Source organism: Fundulus heteroclitus, chromosome 12 (genome assembly GCF_011125445.2).
Source record: "Fundulus heteroclitus isolate FHET01 chromosome 12, MU-UCD_Fhet_4.1, whole genome shotgun sequence".
NCBI lineage: Eukaryota > Metazoa > Chordata > Actinopteri > Cyprinodontiformes > Fundulidae > Fundulus > Fundulus heteroclitus.
This window is the reverse complement of record NC_046372.1, coordinates 37,510,775-37,529,214: the sequence shown is the minus strand read 5'-3', so window position 1 is coordinate 37,529,214 and position 18,440 is coordinate 37,510,775. Positions and strand designations below refer to the sequence as shown.

At 42.5% G+C, this 18,440-nt stretch overlaps 1 protein-coding gene across 1 annotated transcript in view; it reads right to left on the bottom strand.

The window, feature by feature from the left end:
* ncor2 (nuclear receptor corepressor 2) overlaps positions 1-18,440 on the bottom strand; it is a gene marked incomplete in the record, with an annotated part of 132,004 nt that overhangs the window by 81,165 nt on the left and 32,399 nt on the right. Inside the window, 2 exon segments of the mRNA XM_036144553.1 lie at positions 9,155-9,270; positions 14,236-14,431. Of these exon segments, the coding sequence (XP_036000446.1) occupies positions 9,155-9,270; positions 14,236-14,340 (221 nt within the window).

Sequence of the window (18,440 nt, the reverse complement as noted above, 5' to 3'; positions counted from 1 at the left end):
CAATTAACAGCAACACGCCGCGGACACAAGCTGTGCAGAACGTTAGTGTTGCCATGGAGATACAGTTCTAGCTACGGGTCACTATTCCTTCTGGAGAGCCTGCGGTCAAGAGCGTTTAGCTGCATAATCTACAATGGAAACAAAAAAGAAAAGAGGGGAATAAAACAACTCATCCTTTATTATGCTGTGACGTAAACACATATTACTTCCATCTGTTTACACTTCTTGCTGTACGAACTGTCGGTGGTGGACAATTGGCCTAAGAGGATCTAAAATAACTAATACATTCATGGCTGGTTCACTCAGCAGGATTTTAGTATTTTGTCGGGTGGTTTAGAAAAACAGCGAGACCCCACATGCTATGATAATAAAAATAAATAAATAATCAAATAAAAATCACAGATATTACAGGTTTGTTCGCACACTACAGGATTTGGTCTGGCGGGCCACCAGGCTTCACTTGCCTGAACGGCGCTACATGCTAAGCTAACAGTACGAAAACACAAATAGCAACACAAAAAAGGTCAATAAAGCTCCTGTATCTGCAACAGTCAAGTCGTAAAGCTCCCGGACAACGTAAGCTAACGCTAGCTGTTATCGTCTTGCGGCCATGGACAGCCCAATGATCGGTGTTCTGCTGCTCTCTGAGCAAAATAATCAACAAGTCAAATCCTAACAGAGAATAGTCGTGCCAAAGTTGTCCAGGCACGTTAGTGAACTGTCCAGGATGAAAACGCAATCGGCAGGAGCGAGACCTGAGTTTGTATGCATTGAGACGGATATTTCCTTAGAAACACAAGAGGCTTGTAAAAGTAAAAGAGAGAACACGGCCATAATTGCTGGTGCAGGCACACAGTGGTCTAGTCTGTGGTTTCTCTTTGTGCCAGGAGTGTGGAACTCATGTCTGTGGAGTTTGCTTATTGAAGGGGAGGAGTAATAAATAAGAGGTAACCAATAAACCAGGAGACAAACACTGTACAGATTTACAAAGCACACAATTAGCGCTACTGTAAAACAGGTTGCTGTATGTATTAATCAGATTCACCCACTTATTGTACACCTAAAAATAAAACCTAATAAAAGACAAGGGTCACATTTAATACCCGCATAATATGCCTATGCTTGGAATAACGTTTTCGGGCCTTAAAAGGTTAAAGAGGTTCGGCACTTACATAATCACATCACCAAGCTCTAGCCTAGCCTAGCCCAGCCCGTCTATCTCCTGTGAACGTGCAGAATAATCTCACCCCTAGGGAGGGTTTGTCTGGTGGACGAGACAAAGATGTGTGTGGAAGCTGTGGCGAGAAGAGCAGAGGGAGCAGCTCATCACAACTTCCCTCAATGGCTCCATTACCTTCTTACTGGCTTGGGACCCGTTACGACAGAAGCAGAGATCATGTGTGCAGATAGCGGCCTGTTACTGTGAAAGCCTTACAGTGTTTGTGTGGTGGCTAATCTCTTCCCTGCTCCCCGGGGGAGCAGCGCTGCAGCTGTGTATGAGCTAGGGATGGCCGGCTTAGGTAGCCACAGCTGGAATAGGTGAAACTTTATGAAATAAAATTAATGTACAAATGGTGTGTGTGTATGTGTACGTAAAAAAAAATACACACATACACATGCAAAAATAAAAAATGTCCCAATGGCACTTGGGAAATGGTTTAATAGTGTTAATAGCTCATTTTCTACCATAAACAGAATGCAGTGGATGAGCATATGAAAGCTCTAAATCAAGTCTGTATTGGTGTGTGGCCACCCTTGGTCTTCAAGACAGCATCAGTTCTTCTAGACACTTGCACAAAGTTTTTGGAGGACCACGGCTGGTAGGTTGTTCCAAACATCTTCTAACCGCACATCTTCTGTGGATGTAGACTTCCTCAAATCCTTTGGTCCCTTCTAGTAATCCAAGACACACTTGATGATGATATCAGGGCTCTGTGGGTCATCACTTTCAGGACGTCTTGTTGTTCTTAACCTTGAAGACCGTCCTTAATTACCGTGGCTGTATATTCTAATGCAAAATAAATTTGGGTCTTATCATACACCTCCCTGGTGGTATCTGCCTGTACTTTTCAGCATTGAGGACACCATAGATCCTGATCAAATCTCTGCTTTTGTAGAAACACAGCCCCAGACTTGTAAGGGACCTCCACTGTGCTTCACTGCTGCCTGCAGACACTTATTATTGTCCAGCTCTCCAACCCCTTAGAGAACAAAATGCTTTCCACTACAACCAAAGATTTCACATTTTAACTCATTTGTCCAGATCACCTGCTGCCATTTTTCTGCACCCCAGTTGCAGGGGAGTGGTGGCCTAGTGGTTAGACCAGCTTACTTGCGTTAAGAGAAGGCTGCAAGTACCAAGGGGTTGCCCCTCAGCACTAATATTTTTGTATCTACAGCAACTTGACAGGCAAAGAGGCACATTAAACAATTATAATAAAATAATTACACAATTGAATCAATGGTACATATTTCCATAAAGGATATTAACACTTAGACTACGTGTTATCTTGTCTGCACAAGAAGGTGATAGCTGAAGTGTATGTTTCTCTAAACGAGGGTGGAATTATTCCATACTTATCGGTTTTGGCCTAATTAAATCAAAGTTAAGTTTGTCATATTGTGATTAATCATATTTTTTGCTCATAACCAGAAATAACCCTGTGCCTTCAAAAAATGTTGCTGCAGTAACAAAAATGGTATTGAGTGTTTTTCTTAGTATCTGTATTGAATTGAACAGTTTAGTATCGTGAAAACCCTCATACATAATATGCAATACTTTCTGTCTTTTCCACAGTTTATAAAACTATGAGTATGCTTACTGATGGTGACGAATTTTGCACACAATCATGAAACAAAATGTTCCTACTGCCGTCAATCTGAACAAGGAATAAAAATGTGACTTTAAAAGATGCAATAGGAATACATTCGATATGTTGTGCTCTGTTCAGTGTGCGAGGTCTAAAACGGTGAATTCTCATGTCAGCGTTTAGCATTTGTCTTATTTTCTAGGTTATGACCTTTTTATGCATATGTATTTGTGAGTCAAAAATATCAGACTACAGCTTTGTTTTGGAACTGAGCTGAAAAAAAAATAACAAAAAGATCACTTCTACTGTCGCATTACGAGGATGAGCACCCACACAACGTGTTGCTGCTGTCCTGCTGTTGAAAGAAGGGTTAGTGTCTGACTCACTATTCACAACTGGATTAAAGGTTTGAACATGATTAAAAGGAGACGAAGCACAAGCTGTAACATTGTGATAAACAATGTGTACTGCAATACATCCAAACTATATCAGGATATGTTTTAAGCCCCATTATTGTTGTACACGCTGTGAAAATAGGAGCACACCAAAGTGCTGAGGTGGCGCACCTCCTGGTGCTTTCAAGTTTCAGAAAGGCCAAACACGGCTAAATATGGCTACGAGTTGAAGAATTCATTAAAAAGCTACATTGCTTTGGTTTAAGAAGTAAATTTGTTGACAACAGCTCTTGTTGTTGCAAGTAAGCTTGACTTGTTTGCGTGTTTTCCCTCAAACAAAAGAACAGAACATTTTCTGTTAAATAGCTCCTCTGTCTTAAGCTCGCCGTGAAATGAAATGTTCTCCCTCTCCTCCGGAGCCAGGGCTGATGTTTGTTAGATGTGAAGAGGCGTCGTGAACATCGCCTGCAGTGAGGATAAGGATGATGCATACTGAGGAGCGCTATAGTGACTATACTGTCGTCGCGGTCTGACCTATAATTAACGTATTTTCAGTCATAAGCAAAATAGCATATTTCTGTATGCATTTAAATTTAGCGCACGAAGAGTAGGCCGAAGGTGAAATGAGACCAAGATCTTTGAAGGAATGCACAAAGTTTTATGTAAACGACCCTTGTAGTATTCGGAATAAAGAAAGAGAGAGTTACTAAAATGTATAAAAAGATGAGCACAAGAAAAAAACTGACTGAATGATTGCCAAGGCCAGAATCATACCAGGATTCAAACTCTGAATGAAAACACAAGACGTGTCCTTCAGTTCGGATACTACGCCGTACGAGGGAATTGTGAAAGCCTTAGATATTCTTCTGAAAGACAGCCCGCCCCCCCGATGCCTGCCAGCATAACCAGGGTTCCTCTTTTTTTTTACAGTTTCTACAAAGAAACGTGGGCCAGAGGTATGCGGTCTCCAATTTTAATGGTGATGGTTTTCTTTTATCCACAAAAAAAAAAAAAAAAAAAAAAAAAAAAAAAGCAACTTCCCAGCTCCACTGAACAAGCTACAGGAGGCATCTGTCCTGCAGAAACGTGGACAGAGTCGTTTCTGGGAGGCTGCCAGAGCACAAGTGACTGAATGAAGTGTGTCAGTAAATCAGAGGCTGGTGGGTAGCATTTGAAGCGTGGCGAGTTTATTTCTCGGCGGGGCCGTGACCCAGTGTTAACATGCAGCGGGGCTAGGCTAATAGACATGATAACATCGGCAGCGTACGGCTCTGCGTATTAAAATGCAGACAATAATCCCGTCTGACCGATGCTTAAAGACATCAACACGACACGCAACCGCCCCGGCGCTGCGGCAGACTCCCCTCCACCATCTGCTGCTGCACGGCCACAGGAGGATCCAGTCCTGAAGAGCCGCCCCTTCTGCACACACCTGGATGTAAAAAACGTCTTGAAGCTCGCTAAGGACCTCGCATCTTTTAAACACATGCGAGAAAACCCGAAGAGAAAGAGTGACATTCTTGTGATGGCGTCATGCAAAATTCACTTGCTGCACATAAATCATTCACAAGCGTTCATCAAGCCTCACCCTCAAAAACACATCTCCGTTTAAACGGCACGGAGCGTTGCCAGGTACGAGCCCCGCACCGCGCAGAAACAAAGTCCTATTCATGCAACGCGCCGCACGATTTACAGTCGGTTTGTTAAAGATGGAAAATCTCCTCAGGCCCCATCGCCCTGCAGAACCGTTTAACATGCAACATTATAAAAGAGCAACGGCTCGCGGCTAGCAATTACATAAGGATTACTCTGGGGGAGGGTTAGCGGGTAGAGGCTTTGGTGGAACAATACGGCGTAAAAATGCAGACGGGGGGATGAGGTTCTCACTGAGCGCGCTCTCACCCTCTGCAGCCAGAGCTGAACACGGGCTAATTTACTGCCGAGGCAATCCCGGCAAACCACAAAACTTTAGCACCAACAGATGGATTTCTGACTGGCTGCATCGTTGTTTCATGATAAAACACTCACTTCTCTTCAAAAGGCTCTGTCTCAGAACAATTACAGATGGGGAAAAAAAACAACAACAAAAAAAAAACATTGCTGACAAAATCGGCGGCAACGGATATAAACACTGAGCTGTAGAGTGCAGAAAATAACTACAAAAGTCCTGAATTAGTGGATATTTAAAACAACGAATCAAAGGTGAAATTGTTTTTATAAAAAACAGGCCCATACATGGACCAGTCAGTGAGGTACGAGGAAAATCAACAGCATACTGACCACTTGTGGCGTCCCCTCCGTGGGGAGGATGTCTGTCCTCTGGACATCTGTCCAGTCAGCAGCCTTCAGCATGACTGTGACGCCTGAGAGGCCTGAGGTTCACAAAACCTCTGCAGGTGTTTGGATTTAACTGGCTGATTAGGGTGTGACGCCATCAGTTTCCAATATTTCACTTTTTCACAATAGTCTAATTTCCCGAGACCCTGAATTTGGGGATTTTCATTATAGTTAATCTTTACACTTAGAGTGGTTAGGTTACCCTGAGCTATCTCTGTAGTTATGTTGCTATAGGTTTAGGCTGCTGGAGGACATCAGGGTCTATTTCTCTCACTCTGTTGAGTTCTCCTACTGTTCTCCAATTTGCATTGTTTTCATGATATTTACATTTTTTACTTTTTGTTCTCTTGTAATTTTTCTCTTCATAGTAGGTACATCTGGTCTGGCGTTCTGTTAACTGTGACATCATCCAGGAGAGGCAGATTATCCACAATTACCGTATAACATAACATTTTTGACCAATCTGTATGATTTGATTGAATTTGACTTGTAAAGTGCCTTCAGATGACGTGTTATATAAATAAAATTCAATTGAATTACCTGTAAGCTACATTCATCAAAATGACAAAAAATAAAGAACTTTCTCATGTTCTCATTTTTGGACATGTACATGCATTTATATTCACTTTACTTTTCCACATCTTGGAATACAACAACTACAAACATTAATAGATTTCTATTAAAACTTCAACTGACTGGTGGAAGCATTCAAGCATGGTTTTGTGAAAACCCTTTTGCTTCAGACGCCAGACTGAATACTCTGTAGAACTCTTATTTGTTGCAACTACACATGCAAATCTTTTGGGGTATGTCTTTAATCAGCACATCCAGAGATGGGAATTGTTGTCAGGTTTTGACTAGGCCACTCAAACACCAGGGGGTGTTCAACTGCAGCCCTCAAAAGCCTGTACACTGCAGGTTTTATATGTTATCCTGGGTTGACACACCTACAGTAAATCAATGAATGATTTGTTTACAGGCCACAGAAGAACTTGATGGCATTATTTCCACTGCCCTGGAGCAGGGACACATCTAAGACGTCAGAAGATTAAATCTGGACAACTATGATCTAATCCAATATGCTTTAGCTCTGGCTGTATGTTTAGGGTTGTTGTCCCGCTGAAAGGTAAACCCATTAGGGCTGGACGATATAGGAAAAAAGCATATAGTTAAAATAGAAATCATATTGATTGATATTGATAATTATCAACAAATTCAAAACATTTATTATAAGTGCGGCCCTGGCCATTTTATGCTGTTGCTTAGCGACCTACACAAACACTAAATTCAAACTCAACCCTTTATTCAACCAACTTTTTAACAACAATGCAAGTCTTTAAAAAAAGAAAAAAGGAACAGGTGCTCTCTGAACTCTTTGAAGGGGGCGGAGCTTGGCGAAGGAGCGTTGCTGGGTCTGCGTTTGTGATTGGTTGGGAGGATGTAATTACCGTAGTATTAACCTACATTATAGGCCAGAATGCATAAGGAAGGAAATGTTTTTCTGTTTAATGTTCTAACAGACCCTTTTTTTCTATCATCGATATATATTGTTATTGAATCATCGTCCCGCCCTAAAACCTATGCTGCATCAGGATTGCTCCAGATTTAGCTCCATTCATCTTCCAATCAGCTCTGGCCGGCTTCCTTGTCCCAACTAAAAAAAAAGTATCCAAACAGTACGATGCTGGTGACACATGGTGGAAGCATGTTTTAGGTGTCACCTTGCTGCCACACATCTGACTCATATGAATGAGTGATTAAGAGGCTCTGCAGCCTTGATGACTGCTGCTGAGGAGGTTATGCAACCCTTTGAACTGTGCAAGAGATGCATGTAAAAGATGCCGGGCAGGGGTACTTGAGGACTAGGGTCCACTACATGGTTTGTGGCCAACTTCAAACAGGTCTTTCTTCCTGTCCCTGCTGCATAAAAGGACAGATTTGTTGAGTGTATGTTTGATAGTTCTACCACCTTGGGCCTCTTAGCTGCTTCACAGAATAATGTTCAGTAAGGCGGGGAGCTGCATCTTGTACCATTTCAGATGATGGATTGAGCAGAGCTCAGAGATTTTTAAAGCCTGTGATACCGTTTATCAATCTAACCCCGCTTTAAAATGTCCACAACTTTATTCCTGACCTGTCTGCTGTGTTCCTTGGTCCTGATTAGAGATGAGTATCGTTAAGGATTATCGATACTACTACTCTTAACGATACTCCTTATCGATCAGGTATTTTATCGGTACCATTACTGTACCATCTGTACTTTTTTAATCAATCGGAACGGTAAAAAAAAACAACCATAATCATGATTGCTGGCTGGTTTATTTTTTTAAACATTTGGAACAAAAGTATAAAATAAACTTTTTTTAAATAGAACAAGAGTGATTAAAAACATAATATAAATAAGTATATATATAAATAAATAAACAAAAATAAAAGGCTAGAAACACTATATCTTGAATATAAAGTATCTTGTAGGAGAGAGAAATATCTACACAGACAAGAAAAGAAATGTTTAAAAACCCTCTAAATATGCTCAAAATGAAAAAAAAAGAACTCCATAAAATTATTTCAAGTATTAGACAATATTTTTATCTGAACACAAACTCCATTTATAACATTTTTTATATTATCAATTTTAACCAATTGCATGAGCTAAATAAATGAGAGGCTGTGTGAATCCATTTAAGTGGAACAAGTTTCAGAGAAGAAAAATAGCATTACCATTAAAGATTTATAATATATTTATATCCCGTTTTGTAATCTAGTGGAAGCTTTGCTGATGCGTGACTCATTTTCAATGGGAAACAGACTTCAAGCTGAGTTTGCTGCCGCAGCACGGCGACACTGACTGACTGACCGCCTGTCAGGGCTGTCAAAGTGGGACGGGCTCACAGCTGATGGTTTGCTGAAGAGACGGTAAACTCAGAGCAATCAGTGCTTTTACTTGTTGCCAAAGCCTCAAACAACACAGAAAAAAAAAGCTAGATCCATTGCTTGTCTCTTTTGAATAAAAAAGTCACAAGAGGGGTGGGAAAAGTTGCCAAATAGCTGGTACCAGTGTTGATGAACGTAAGCGAGGCGAACGTGTGAGAGCAGAACGTTCGCTCCTCCCATAGGTCCCCTCAGCTTCTGTGTTTCTTAAGGATTGGCAAAACATTATTGTTTGGGTTGAGGTCTCCCTAAAAAATACCGTTAAGGGAGCCGATAAGGATGAAGCTTGTCGGTCCATGAGGACCGTCTGACGTGGCCCGCGGGGCCGTTTTGATACCGGGTTTAGGTACCCACCCCTAGTCCTGATGATGTCCTCTAAAAACCCTTTACAGAAAAGCTGTATTTATACTGACATGACATTAAACACAGTTAGATTTTAATGTAGTTATTCCTTCTGATGGCAATTATTGGTGATTTCATGTTGGGGTGTGAGACAGAAAATGGATGAATAAAAATTCCAGATGTTTTCTACAAAAAAATTTTCATATAAAAGTATCAAACTACTGTTGTTTTCCTTCCAATTCCCACTTCTTCCCACTGCCTTATGCTGGTCTATCGCACACATTGTCAAGACAATACATTGGATACATTCGAGCAAGTTTATGAGCAGAGTGCCTCTACCTTTCATTCCCAGGCTGGAACTCTGAAAGTAAGGAAGGCCGACGGCGATGTGGCTGGGCCAGGTGAGAGCTGTAGTCCCTGGCATGATGAGAGTGGTAGTCGACCAGTCCCACTTCCTGTAACGCCGGAAGATTTAGTTAGTTTAGAGTTCTGCTAAAATACTTTCAGTTGCATAAAGTTATCTCTGCAAAAAAAAATCTTTTATCATCACACCAAACAGGCATTTTCTCTACCCAGACTTATCTCTGAGGCTATAACTCTCACGTCTCCCTCTCTCTCTCTCCATCGGCTTCTCGGAGAAATGGGGTGAAACGTACAACCGCTGCTAAACCTGCGCTTCTGCCGGTCAGGAAAACTGCTGGACACAGCCCATCAACCTGCATCTGGGCCTGACAGCGATGACAAGTGGGAGCGCGAGGATTAGCGGCAGGTGCAGCTGGTGCGGATCCTCGCGGATAAGCCTCGAATTCTCCAGCCGCGCAACAACAAAGCCGGTCTTGGCAACGCCGGAGGTCATGAATGCATTTATGGCCCGACGAGAGGCCTCGACTTCTGAGGCACAAGCTGCTTTGTCCCCTGGTCTGCACGTAATCCTGATAATTAGGAGATGTTGGTGGAAATACTGGGAAGGGTCTTTGTGTGACCTCAAAAAAAAAAACCCAAAAAAAAAAAAAAAAAATCGCAAACCTTGAAGTCAAAACATGTAATGAGGTTCTGGTGTGCCACCTTCTGACCTTGGCACTGTTTCTGTTGCATGGGTCACCAGTCTGTGTGTGTGTTAGGGCTGGGCGATAAATCGATTTAATCGATTAAGATTAAGATTAAGATTTCATTTTTGGAAAATCTGGATTTTATTTTGCCAATACACTCATTGGGTTTCCATGAAGAGAACAGCATGTGATGCTGAATATATGTTTAGGCCTGTGACGTGCGGTCAGGGGAGGCAGGTGAGGCAGTGCCTCACCAGCCATCATGGAAAGAAAGAAAATATATAATCATAAAGTAATTTAAATTGTTATATTGATCCGGTGGTTTGTACTAAAAAATATTAATTTTTCATGTAGCTTCACCAATTTCGATTTTTATTTGTTCAAAATCGCTGAATTTTCTTATTTTCCCATTCAAATGCTTGGAAGCGATGCCGGTGAGGCAGCAGCGAGCTCTGCCTCACCTTGGATTGCGCAACCCCTGGCTCTGCGCTGGCTGCTTAGCGGAGAGAGCATGTTGCTGTACGGCGTCAATAAAATGGTTTAAACAAGTTTAATATGTGAACTTATTTCCAATAATTTAGCTTATGTATATAATGTACAGTGCTTTTTGTCACCAACTGTGTTTGTGTAACGTGTTTCGTGTAATGAGCGATTATAAACGGCAGAGAACAGGTTCGAGGTGAGGCAGGCAGTTCTCTTGCCTCATGGCAGGGGGTGCTCAAGATCCCACTCCTCAACTGCCGAGTAAGTGACAGCGAGCCAGGCTAAACCATAGACATTATATACGTAGACGTGTCATTGGGCGGGTTCTGACTATGCTGCGATGCGTCAGAGCGTCCGCCATCTTAAATGTGGCAAATCTGCAGTTACTCAGTCACTTAAACAGTATCAGAGGGACTTTAATCTCTGAATATACTTTGTATTCGTAGTATTTTTGTTTTTGTAATATTACAAGTTTATTTTTCGTATCTCTTTAGCTTCATTCTGAATTTATTTTCCAAAAGAATACAAATATTTAAAATAATCTAACCTGGCCCTATTACTCCAGGAGTGAAATAATTCTGCAAACTGTGACTATTCTGGAAATGTTCCCTCTTAATTCTCAAAATATGACGTTTTTCTAATAACATTATCACTTTTGTGTGTTTTTTTTTTACTTTACTGACCTAGGACTTTTTTTTTATCATATTATTAATTTTACCTCTTTAATACTCCCCCAAAAAGTCTGTTCCTAAAGGTTCACATGTGACACGGTTTAATGAAATAATGAAGACCACAATGTTTAGATTTAAGAAATCGATCCTTGTATTCATAACACATACACACACAAATAACAGAACTCAACTTTTTTCTGCCACATACAATATGGCGGTGACGTTGACGCGCGAACCTGCGCCCTATGACGCGTCTACGTATATGATGTCTATGGGCTAAATGATTCGGGAAGCAAGTCAAGTGCAGCGATAGATAGTGATTTTTTCCCTCTCGCTTATCCCGACTTTCGACATGGATGACTACATTACAACACTAAAAAAGTTTTCTCAAGTGGACTTTCAATCGAAGCAGGAGATAATAACCAAAGGAAGACCAACGCCGGAGCTGAAAGGTTTGTTTCAGACTACGGGACAGAAGGTTAACCGCTCTTTTCAAACCGAGTGGTATTCACGAAAAGACTGGCTTTGTGGATGTCCTGCTCGAAACCGTCTTTTCTGCTTTCCTTGCCTTCTTTTTTCAACGTGTGGCACTGTGTGGACTCAGATGGGATTTGGTGACTTGAAGAACTTGCAAAGATCCCTCACCAAACATGAGCGGTCCACCACTCATATTCAAAGCCAAATTGCGCTAAAAACCTTCGGCCTGTCCAGGATAGATTTGGCTTTGGATGAACAGCGGAGACTCAACATCAGCATCCACAACGCTAAGGTAAAGGAGAACCGAGAGATTTTAAAAGATCTCATCAATGCGACCTGCTTTCTCGCTAGACAGCAGCTAGCATTTCGTGGAAATGATGAGAGCACGGGCTCTGCTAATCGTGGCAACTATGTTGAACTCTTGCATGTCCTTGCTGAGAAAGATGACAGACTAGCTAGACATTTGGAGACATCCACTGTATTTTCCGGCTTGTCCAATAGAATACAGAATGAATTAATTGAAGCAGTCGGCGATGTCATTAGAAATGATATTAAGCAGGACATAAGTGCAGCCCCATTTGTAGCTGTAGAAGTAGACGAGACCACAGATGTCACAAGCAAAGCTCAGATCTCCGTCATATTGCGCTATGTGACTCAACCTGAAGCAGGCTGTAAGGTGAAGGAGGCATTTTTGGGGTTCGATGATGTGAGTGCGGACAGACGTGCACCTGCCATAGCTGAGTATGTCCTGAGTGTGCTGGAGAAATACGGCTGTGTTGATAAGCTTGTAGCTCAGACATATGATGGGGCAGCTGTAATGGCATCAGAGCTTAATGGGGTGCAGGCTAAAATTAAGGAAAAGGTGCCTGAGGCCATGTTTACACACTGTTACGCACACAAGCTGAACCTGGTGCTATTGCATTCAGCAAAGTGCATGCCCAAGTGTCGTGCGTTTTTTAAAACAGCTGAGGGACTCGGGGCGTTTTTCAGCAAGTCCACAAAGCGCACTCGTTTGTTGGATGATGTTGTCAAGCGCCGTTTACCCAGAGCAGCGCCGACAAGGTGGAATTCAAATTCTCGGCTGCTGCAGACAATAAGCATGCACCTAAACGATCTGCGTGCTGTGTTCAATGTCATTATGGAAAATCCCGATAGCTGGGATAATGACACGCTGATAATGGCAGCAGGATATGATCGGTGGCTGTCAAAAGCATCTACATGCTTTCTTATCCATACATTTGATGGCATTTTCAATGAGACCGACGCACTTTTCAGAGTGCTGCAAAACAAAGTGACGGACATTGAATACTGTGTTGCGCGCATCCGGGACACAGTTTCAGTCATGGAGCGCATGAGACTGGAGTTTGACAGTTACTACCTCCGATTCGAGCAGAAATGCGGCGCACTTGGTTTGACAGATGGTACAGACAGACATTCGGCTAGAGATGAACGGAGACACCTGTTCTGTAACATTCTTGACAACATCAGCGATCAAATGAAGGCTAGGTTTGGCCATTTTGATGAACTTGCTTTCCTCGGTTTGGTGGATTGCGCAAAGTTCTATGAAATGTCACAACATTTTGATGACACGAAACTGCAGAGCCTGTCAAAGTATGCCAAGTTTTTTGACTTTGTCAGACTGAAGGCTGATCTCATTGGACTGTATAGCTCAAAAACGGTGAGGGATGAATGCAAATCTCCTGGACAGCTTCTCAACTTTTTGGCCGAGAAGGATCTTGTTGTGACTGTTCCTGAGGCGACAAAGTTGCTCCAGCTCGTGCTCACGGTTTCAGCTACTACAGCGTCAGTGGAGCGGTCATTCTCAGCCCTGAAGAGGCTAAAAACATACAGTAGGAACAGGACGGATCAAGGGAGGCTTTCTTCCCTGGCTGTGATCTCCATTGAAACAGAGAGACTTTTAAAACTGAAGGAAAATAAGGAGGACTTCTACCGCAAAGTGACGGATGTTTTTGTGCAGAAGGAGCGACGCATGGACTTCATTTATAAGTAAAGGTAAGACAGTAATAACATTTATTTTGTTTTGTTTTTTAAGGAAATGTGTGTTTTGTGAGCTACAGTTTGTATGTGTAAGGATGCAGAAGTGAAACATAACCTGTAAACTGCTGTCAATCTATGCATCTATTTGCAAATCTGATTCTGATGACGTCAGTGCCTCACCAGCTATGAACCTCACCGCACGTCACTGGTTTAGGCAAAATTATTGTCAAAATATTGTTAAGCGGAAACTTTTTTTTTACCATAATACGAGGTACTTCATTTACTTATTTACTTTTTTTTTAACTTAGTTTGATGTTCACAAGTGCAGTGAAGTCTGTTCTTAGCTCAATGTGTAAAACCACTAGCAGCAAATGTTTTGTTATATTTTCATTGTTTATAATGGCACGGCTACCATCTTGTTTTACAAGCATGTGTCACAGCTTGTTTGTAGTTGCACTTTGAATTCAGGTCAACTCCCTGATGAAATGCTTGACATAAAAAGCAAGGTTTTAAAATAATTTCTTTAATTTCTTTTTATGAAACAAAAAGGAGGGGGAAAAAAAATCGATTAATCGGATATGGTATGATAAAATCGGAGATTTATTTTTTAATCCATATCGCCCAGCCCTAGTGTGTGTGTTAGAAATCCACTTTGCTCCCTAGATATCCAGGAGGGGGATCCCCTCTCTGCTCCATCTACAAACGTCGCGTACCGCTGGAGGCCGCTGAGAAAGCCCCTTACCGTGTGTGGCCGCTGCAGCTGCAGGGGGAGCGTGGCGGGGTTGTGCAGGTGCCTGGCGTCCACAGCTCTCCTGCCTGGCGGCACGGACTGGGGATGAGAGGACATGCTGGCACAGCCGCTTCCTCTACAGGCAGGGAGAGGGTGTGGCCGCGAAGAAGGTGCCGCGCATTATCGGCCGTGTCTTTTAGCCTGCGACCTGTGTGGGGGGAAAAGAAAAACTTGTTGAGTTCAAGCGGGCCGGGATAAAGCGCTGTAGACGCTGATATACCTGAAAGCCATAAATCTATTTCAGTGTGTGTGGAAGTTAAACAACATCTCAGTGCGTCCTGGCAAGCACCAACAGAGTGGCTCCAGGTTTAAGTGTGCGTGACTGTTTACACTGGATATCAGAGAGCCATCAGCCCTCCACCACCGCTACTTCCACCGCTTCTAAGATAGAGGACTGAGTCCCTGCACCTGTTGTGCCCCCCCCCTCCCTCCCCCCCATGCCCAATGAATGGCCCACTGTCCTCAAACTGCACGCCCGCATACAGAGAGAGATCCGCCACGTCAAGCAGCTACCTTTAAAACTACTGAAAGCATTCAAAGGAGATGTAAATGGCTCCTGGCCAGATAGGAGAGACGGCCCCGAATACAAGCAAGCAAATCTGAAATTTCTTACTCCCGATCATCCAAACCAGGGTGGATTTACGGTCAGGCAGTGTCAAAGACAATAATTATCCAGGCTCTAACCTTTAACACACTTGGAACAATAGGGTAAGACGAAGGTGGAGTAGGAAGACAAGTGCCAGACATCTAACTCTTACTATACCAGGGTTAACGGACAGAGACGTTCACTTACGAGGAGTAGGGAGGAAACAACGTGCAAGACGCTACAAGACGCTACAAAGTGTGCAGACTGAAAGGTCTACAAAAAAAAAAAAAAAAAAAAAAAAAAAGGGGAGAGGTGCTGTGTTACGAAATGTACAAACAGATTACAGAAAAAGGTCTTTGAAAACACAAAGAGTAAGGCACTAAACAAATCCATAAGAAGAAACATGGATTTGTGTCAATATCTTGTCAATTTTCTTGTTGAGGCAGTGTTCGACTAACGCTTATAAATACTAGTGAACTGTAGGCTTTTACCTCACGTGCCTGCCATGCTTTTTAACCATTTTTTCTCTATAATAAAAAGGACAGGGGGAAAGTATTACACTCTCCACCTCAGTTCAAATCAACATAAAGGCTACACACTATATTGCTAATAAATATGTCCTCAAGGCAATATCCCTGCGTGCAATATTATGATTGCAGTGGCGTCTCACTGCAGTTGATGCACACACACATAAACATCGATTACTGTAAGAGATTTGCCAATGCCATATTTTCTGTATTATGTATGAAATGAGAGTTTGCTTCCGCTCTACGGATTAAAATTAACATCTATATTCTGTAATAAAACATATACAGGAAGTAACTCGATTTCGAACAATGCTTTTGAACAACAGGCTTCTCAAAACAACATTTACTGAACTGCACGCTGGGTTGTAATTTGCAATTGCATCTATACCCCCAAAAACAGCAGCAGGACACCATTTGCTTGAACCTGTGTTCCTTTCTACCAGAAAAGGTCCCGATACATCCCGCTAATGAGTATTCACGGTTTAAAAATGTCTCCCGGCTTTGCTTATGCACCATCTCTGCATAGAAAAAAGGGTATGGATAAAAATTTGTATCCAGATTTTAAACCACGCATTTTTTAGTTTGCGTGTTGGTCTGCTGATTCATTTATGATGAAATTCACTTGCTTTACCTCAGCTTGGGAAAAATGTGGCACACAGAAGCTGAACTTAACTGCACACCCTCAGCATTACTGCTCCGTTATAACCAGCATACGATCCCACGACTAATGTTCTGAAAACTGAATCAAGCCGAAGAACATTTTTATCCCAGTTAACTTTTAAAACACTGCGTTAAATTTCACTAAAAGCACAACCGTCCAGCTCGGCACAGTGACACTCCTGGGCAGACGTGCATTCAATAGTAGTACCGGGCTGATCAGCACTTGTGATGTGTCCCAGGTGCTCCTGCCAACAGAGAAATAGGGATTCCTGTCATTTCTTTCATCCTCTGACCAGCGACGCCTCTCTCTCTCTCTCCCCTCTCAGGTTTCGGTGGCATGTGAGGCGCACAACAGGAGGCAGGGTGACAGAAATATGGACCAAAAGACCAACTTGCTGAAATCTTGACAGCATAGCCAAGTGTTCTGAGTGCACTGCGGCTTTGCCCGGTGACAGAAAAGCCCGCCACTCCCAATTCAGCCTTCACTCACTTGTTGGATGACAATGTCAACCTGGGACACTTTATTTCCACTTTCCACTTTCAAATCTATGAAACCGGCCCCATTATACGAAGACTAAAATGCCTGAAAATATTCTCACACACCCGTATTTTCAATCATCGAATCGTGAAACTAAAGGTGTAGCCACCAATATATGCCCTTCATGCCCTCTTCAATCACTTAAGACTAGGCTTAAAACTTTCCTTTTGGAGAAAGCTTATAGTTAGAGTGTCTTAGGTTATCCTGGCCTACCTCTGTAGGAGGGCCGGACGAGAATTCAATAACAACATATTACGTGCAGTTTTGGTAAAAAGTTGGTTGAATAAAGGGTTGAGTTAGAAGTCAGTGTTTTGTATCTAGAAAATTGGTCATGAAGCAACAGCATAAAATGGCCAGGGCTGCACTTACAATATATGTTTTGAATTTGTGGATTATTATCAATATCGATCAATATGATGCCTATTTCTTTTTCTTCTATATCGTCCAGCCCTACTCTGTCTTATGCTGCTATAGGCTGCTGGAGGACATCAAGATCTATTTTTCTCACTCTGCTGAGTTCTCCTACTGTCCTCCAATTTGCATTGTTTGTTGTTATTTTAACTTTTAGCTCTGTCATTTTTCTCTTCATAGTAGGCACACCTGGTCTGGCGTTCTGACCAGGAGGTAAAATCATCTTCCGTTACCATATAACATAGAAAGGGTTCCTGGATCAGTGTTTGCTTCGGTGCTTTTTGTGTCTCTGCTCTGTCTTCATGAAGATGATCGTTCACACTGAGCCTGGTTCTGGTTCTGCTGGAGGTTTTCCTTCCCGTTAATGGGGAGTTTTCCTCTCCACTGTCGCTTCATGCTTGCTCAGTATGAGGGATTGCTGCAAAGCCATGGACAATGCAGACGACTCTCCCTGTGGCTCTACGCTTCTTCAGGAGGAGTGAATGCTGCTTGTCAAGACTCAATGCAATCTGCTAGTTTTCCTTAGAGAGGAAACTTTTTGACCAATCTGTCTGAATGATTTGATTGAATCCAACTTTGGAAAGTGCCTTGATAAATAAAACTGAATTGAATTGTAACATTGGTATGAGAGATTAATGGCTCTGACTTTCCTGGTTGTTGCAGAAGCTTCCTAAAAAAAACATAAAAACAATCAAAGCCAGGATAGAGGTTTGTGTGCTTCAGGTTTTTCACAATTGCACATAAACCACTGCAGGCTTTCTTTTAACCTACTTGACATTTCCTCTCTTTTTGCAAATAAACATTGCACCACACCTAAACACAAACAGGTCCAGGTAAGCGCAGAACTCTTCAGTGTGGAAGTTGCTACTAAGAGGTTGCTACATTGTCAGCTATCAGTGAAGTGTGTAAGAAACGAGTTAACAGAAGCGCTTACTTTCTAAGAGACACCGAAACATCTGTGGTTCATTCTGGAGGCAGGAGAGTTTAAAGCAGACAAGGCTGAACAGATTGCAGCAAATGCACACGGTTGTGTGCTTCTTATTTAGACTTCGTGGCAACCGGCTCCTAGAAAACGTGGCGACACACAAAACCAGCTCGATTTGCCAGCTACGCGCAAAAAGCCGTTGCTGAGAAAGGTGCCGCCACTGGGAGCCAGCTTCACCTTCTCTGAAATAAACACCATGGTAATCAGCCAGAGAGTTACTGTTTGCAGACATCCTCCTTCCTAGACAAGCGCATGGGGGAGATTACTGTGTGGGGCGCGGAAGAAGCGCCGACGAGGTCGCTACGAGAAGACCGCATGGTTTCCATGACGACAGATAGCTGTAGCATAATGCGACCCTAAATGTGTGACATTATTCCCCTCTTGGGCCTTGCACGGTGTAATCTGCAGTAATTTGTTTTGCAACAGGACCATGGATTGAGGTTTGCTATG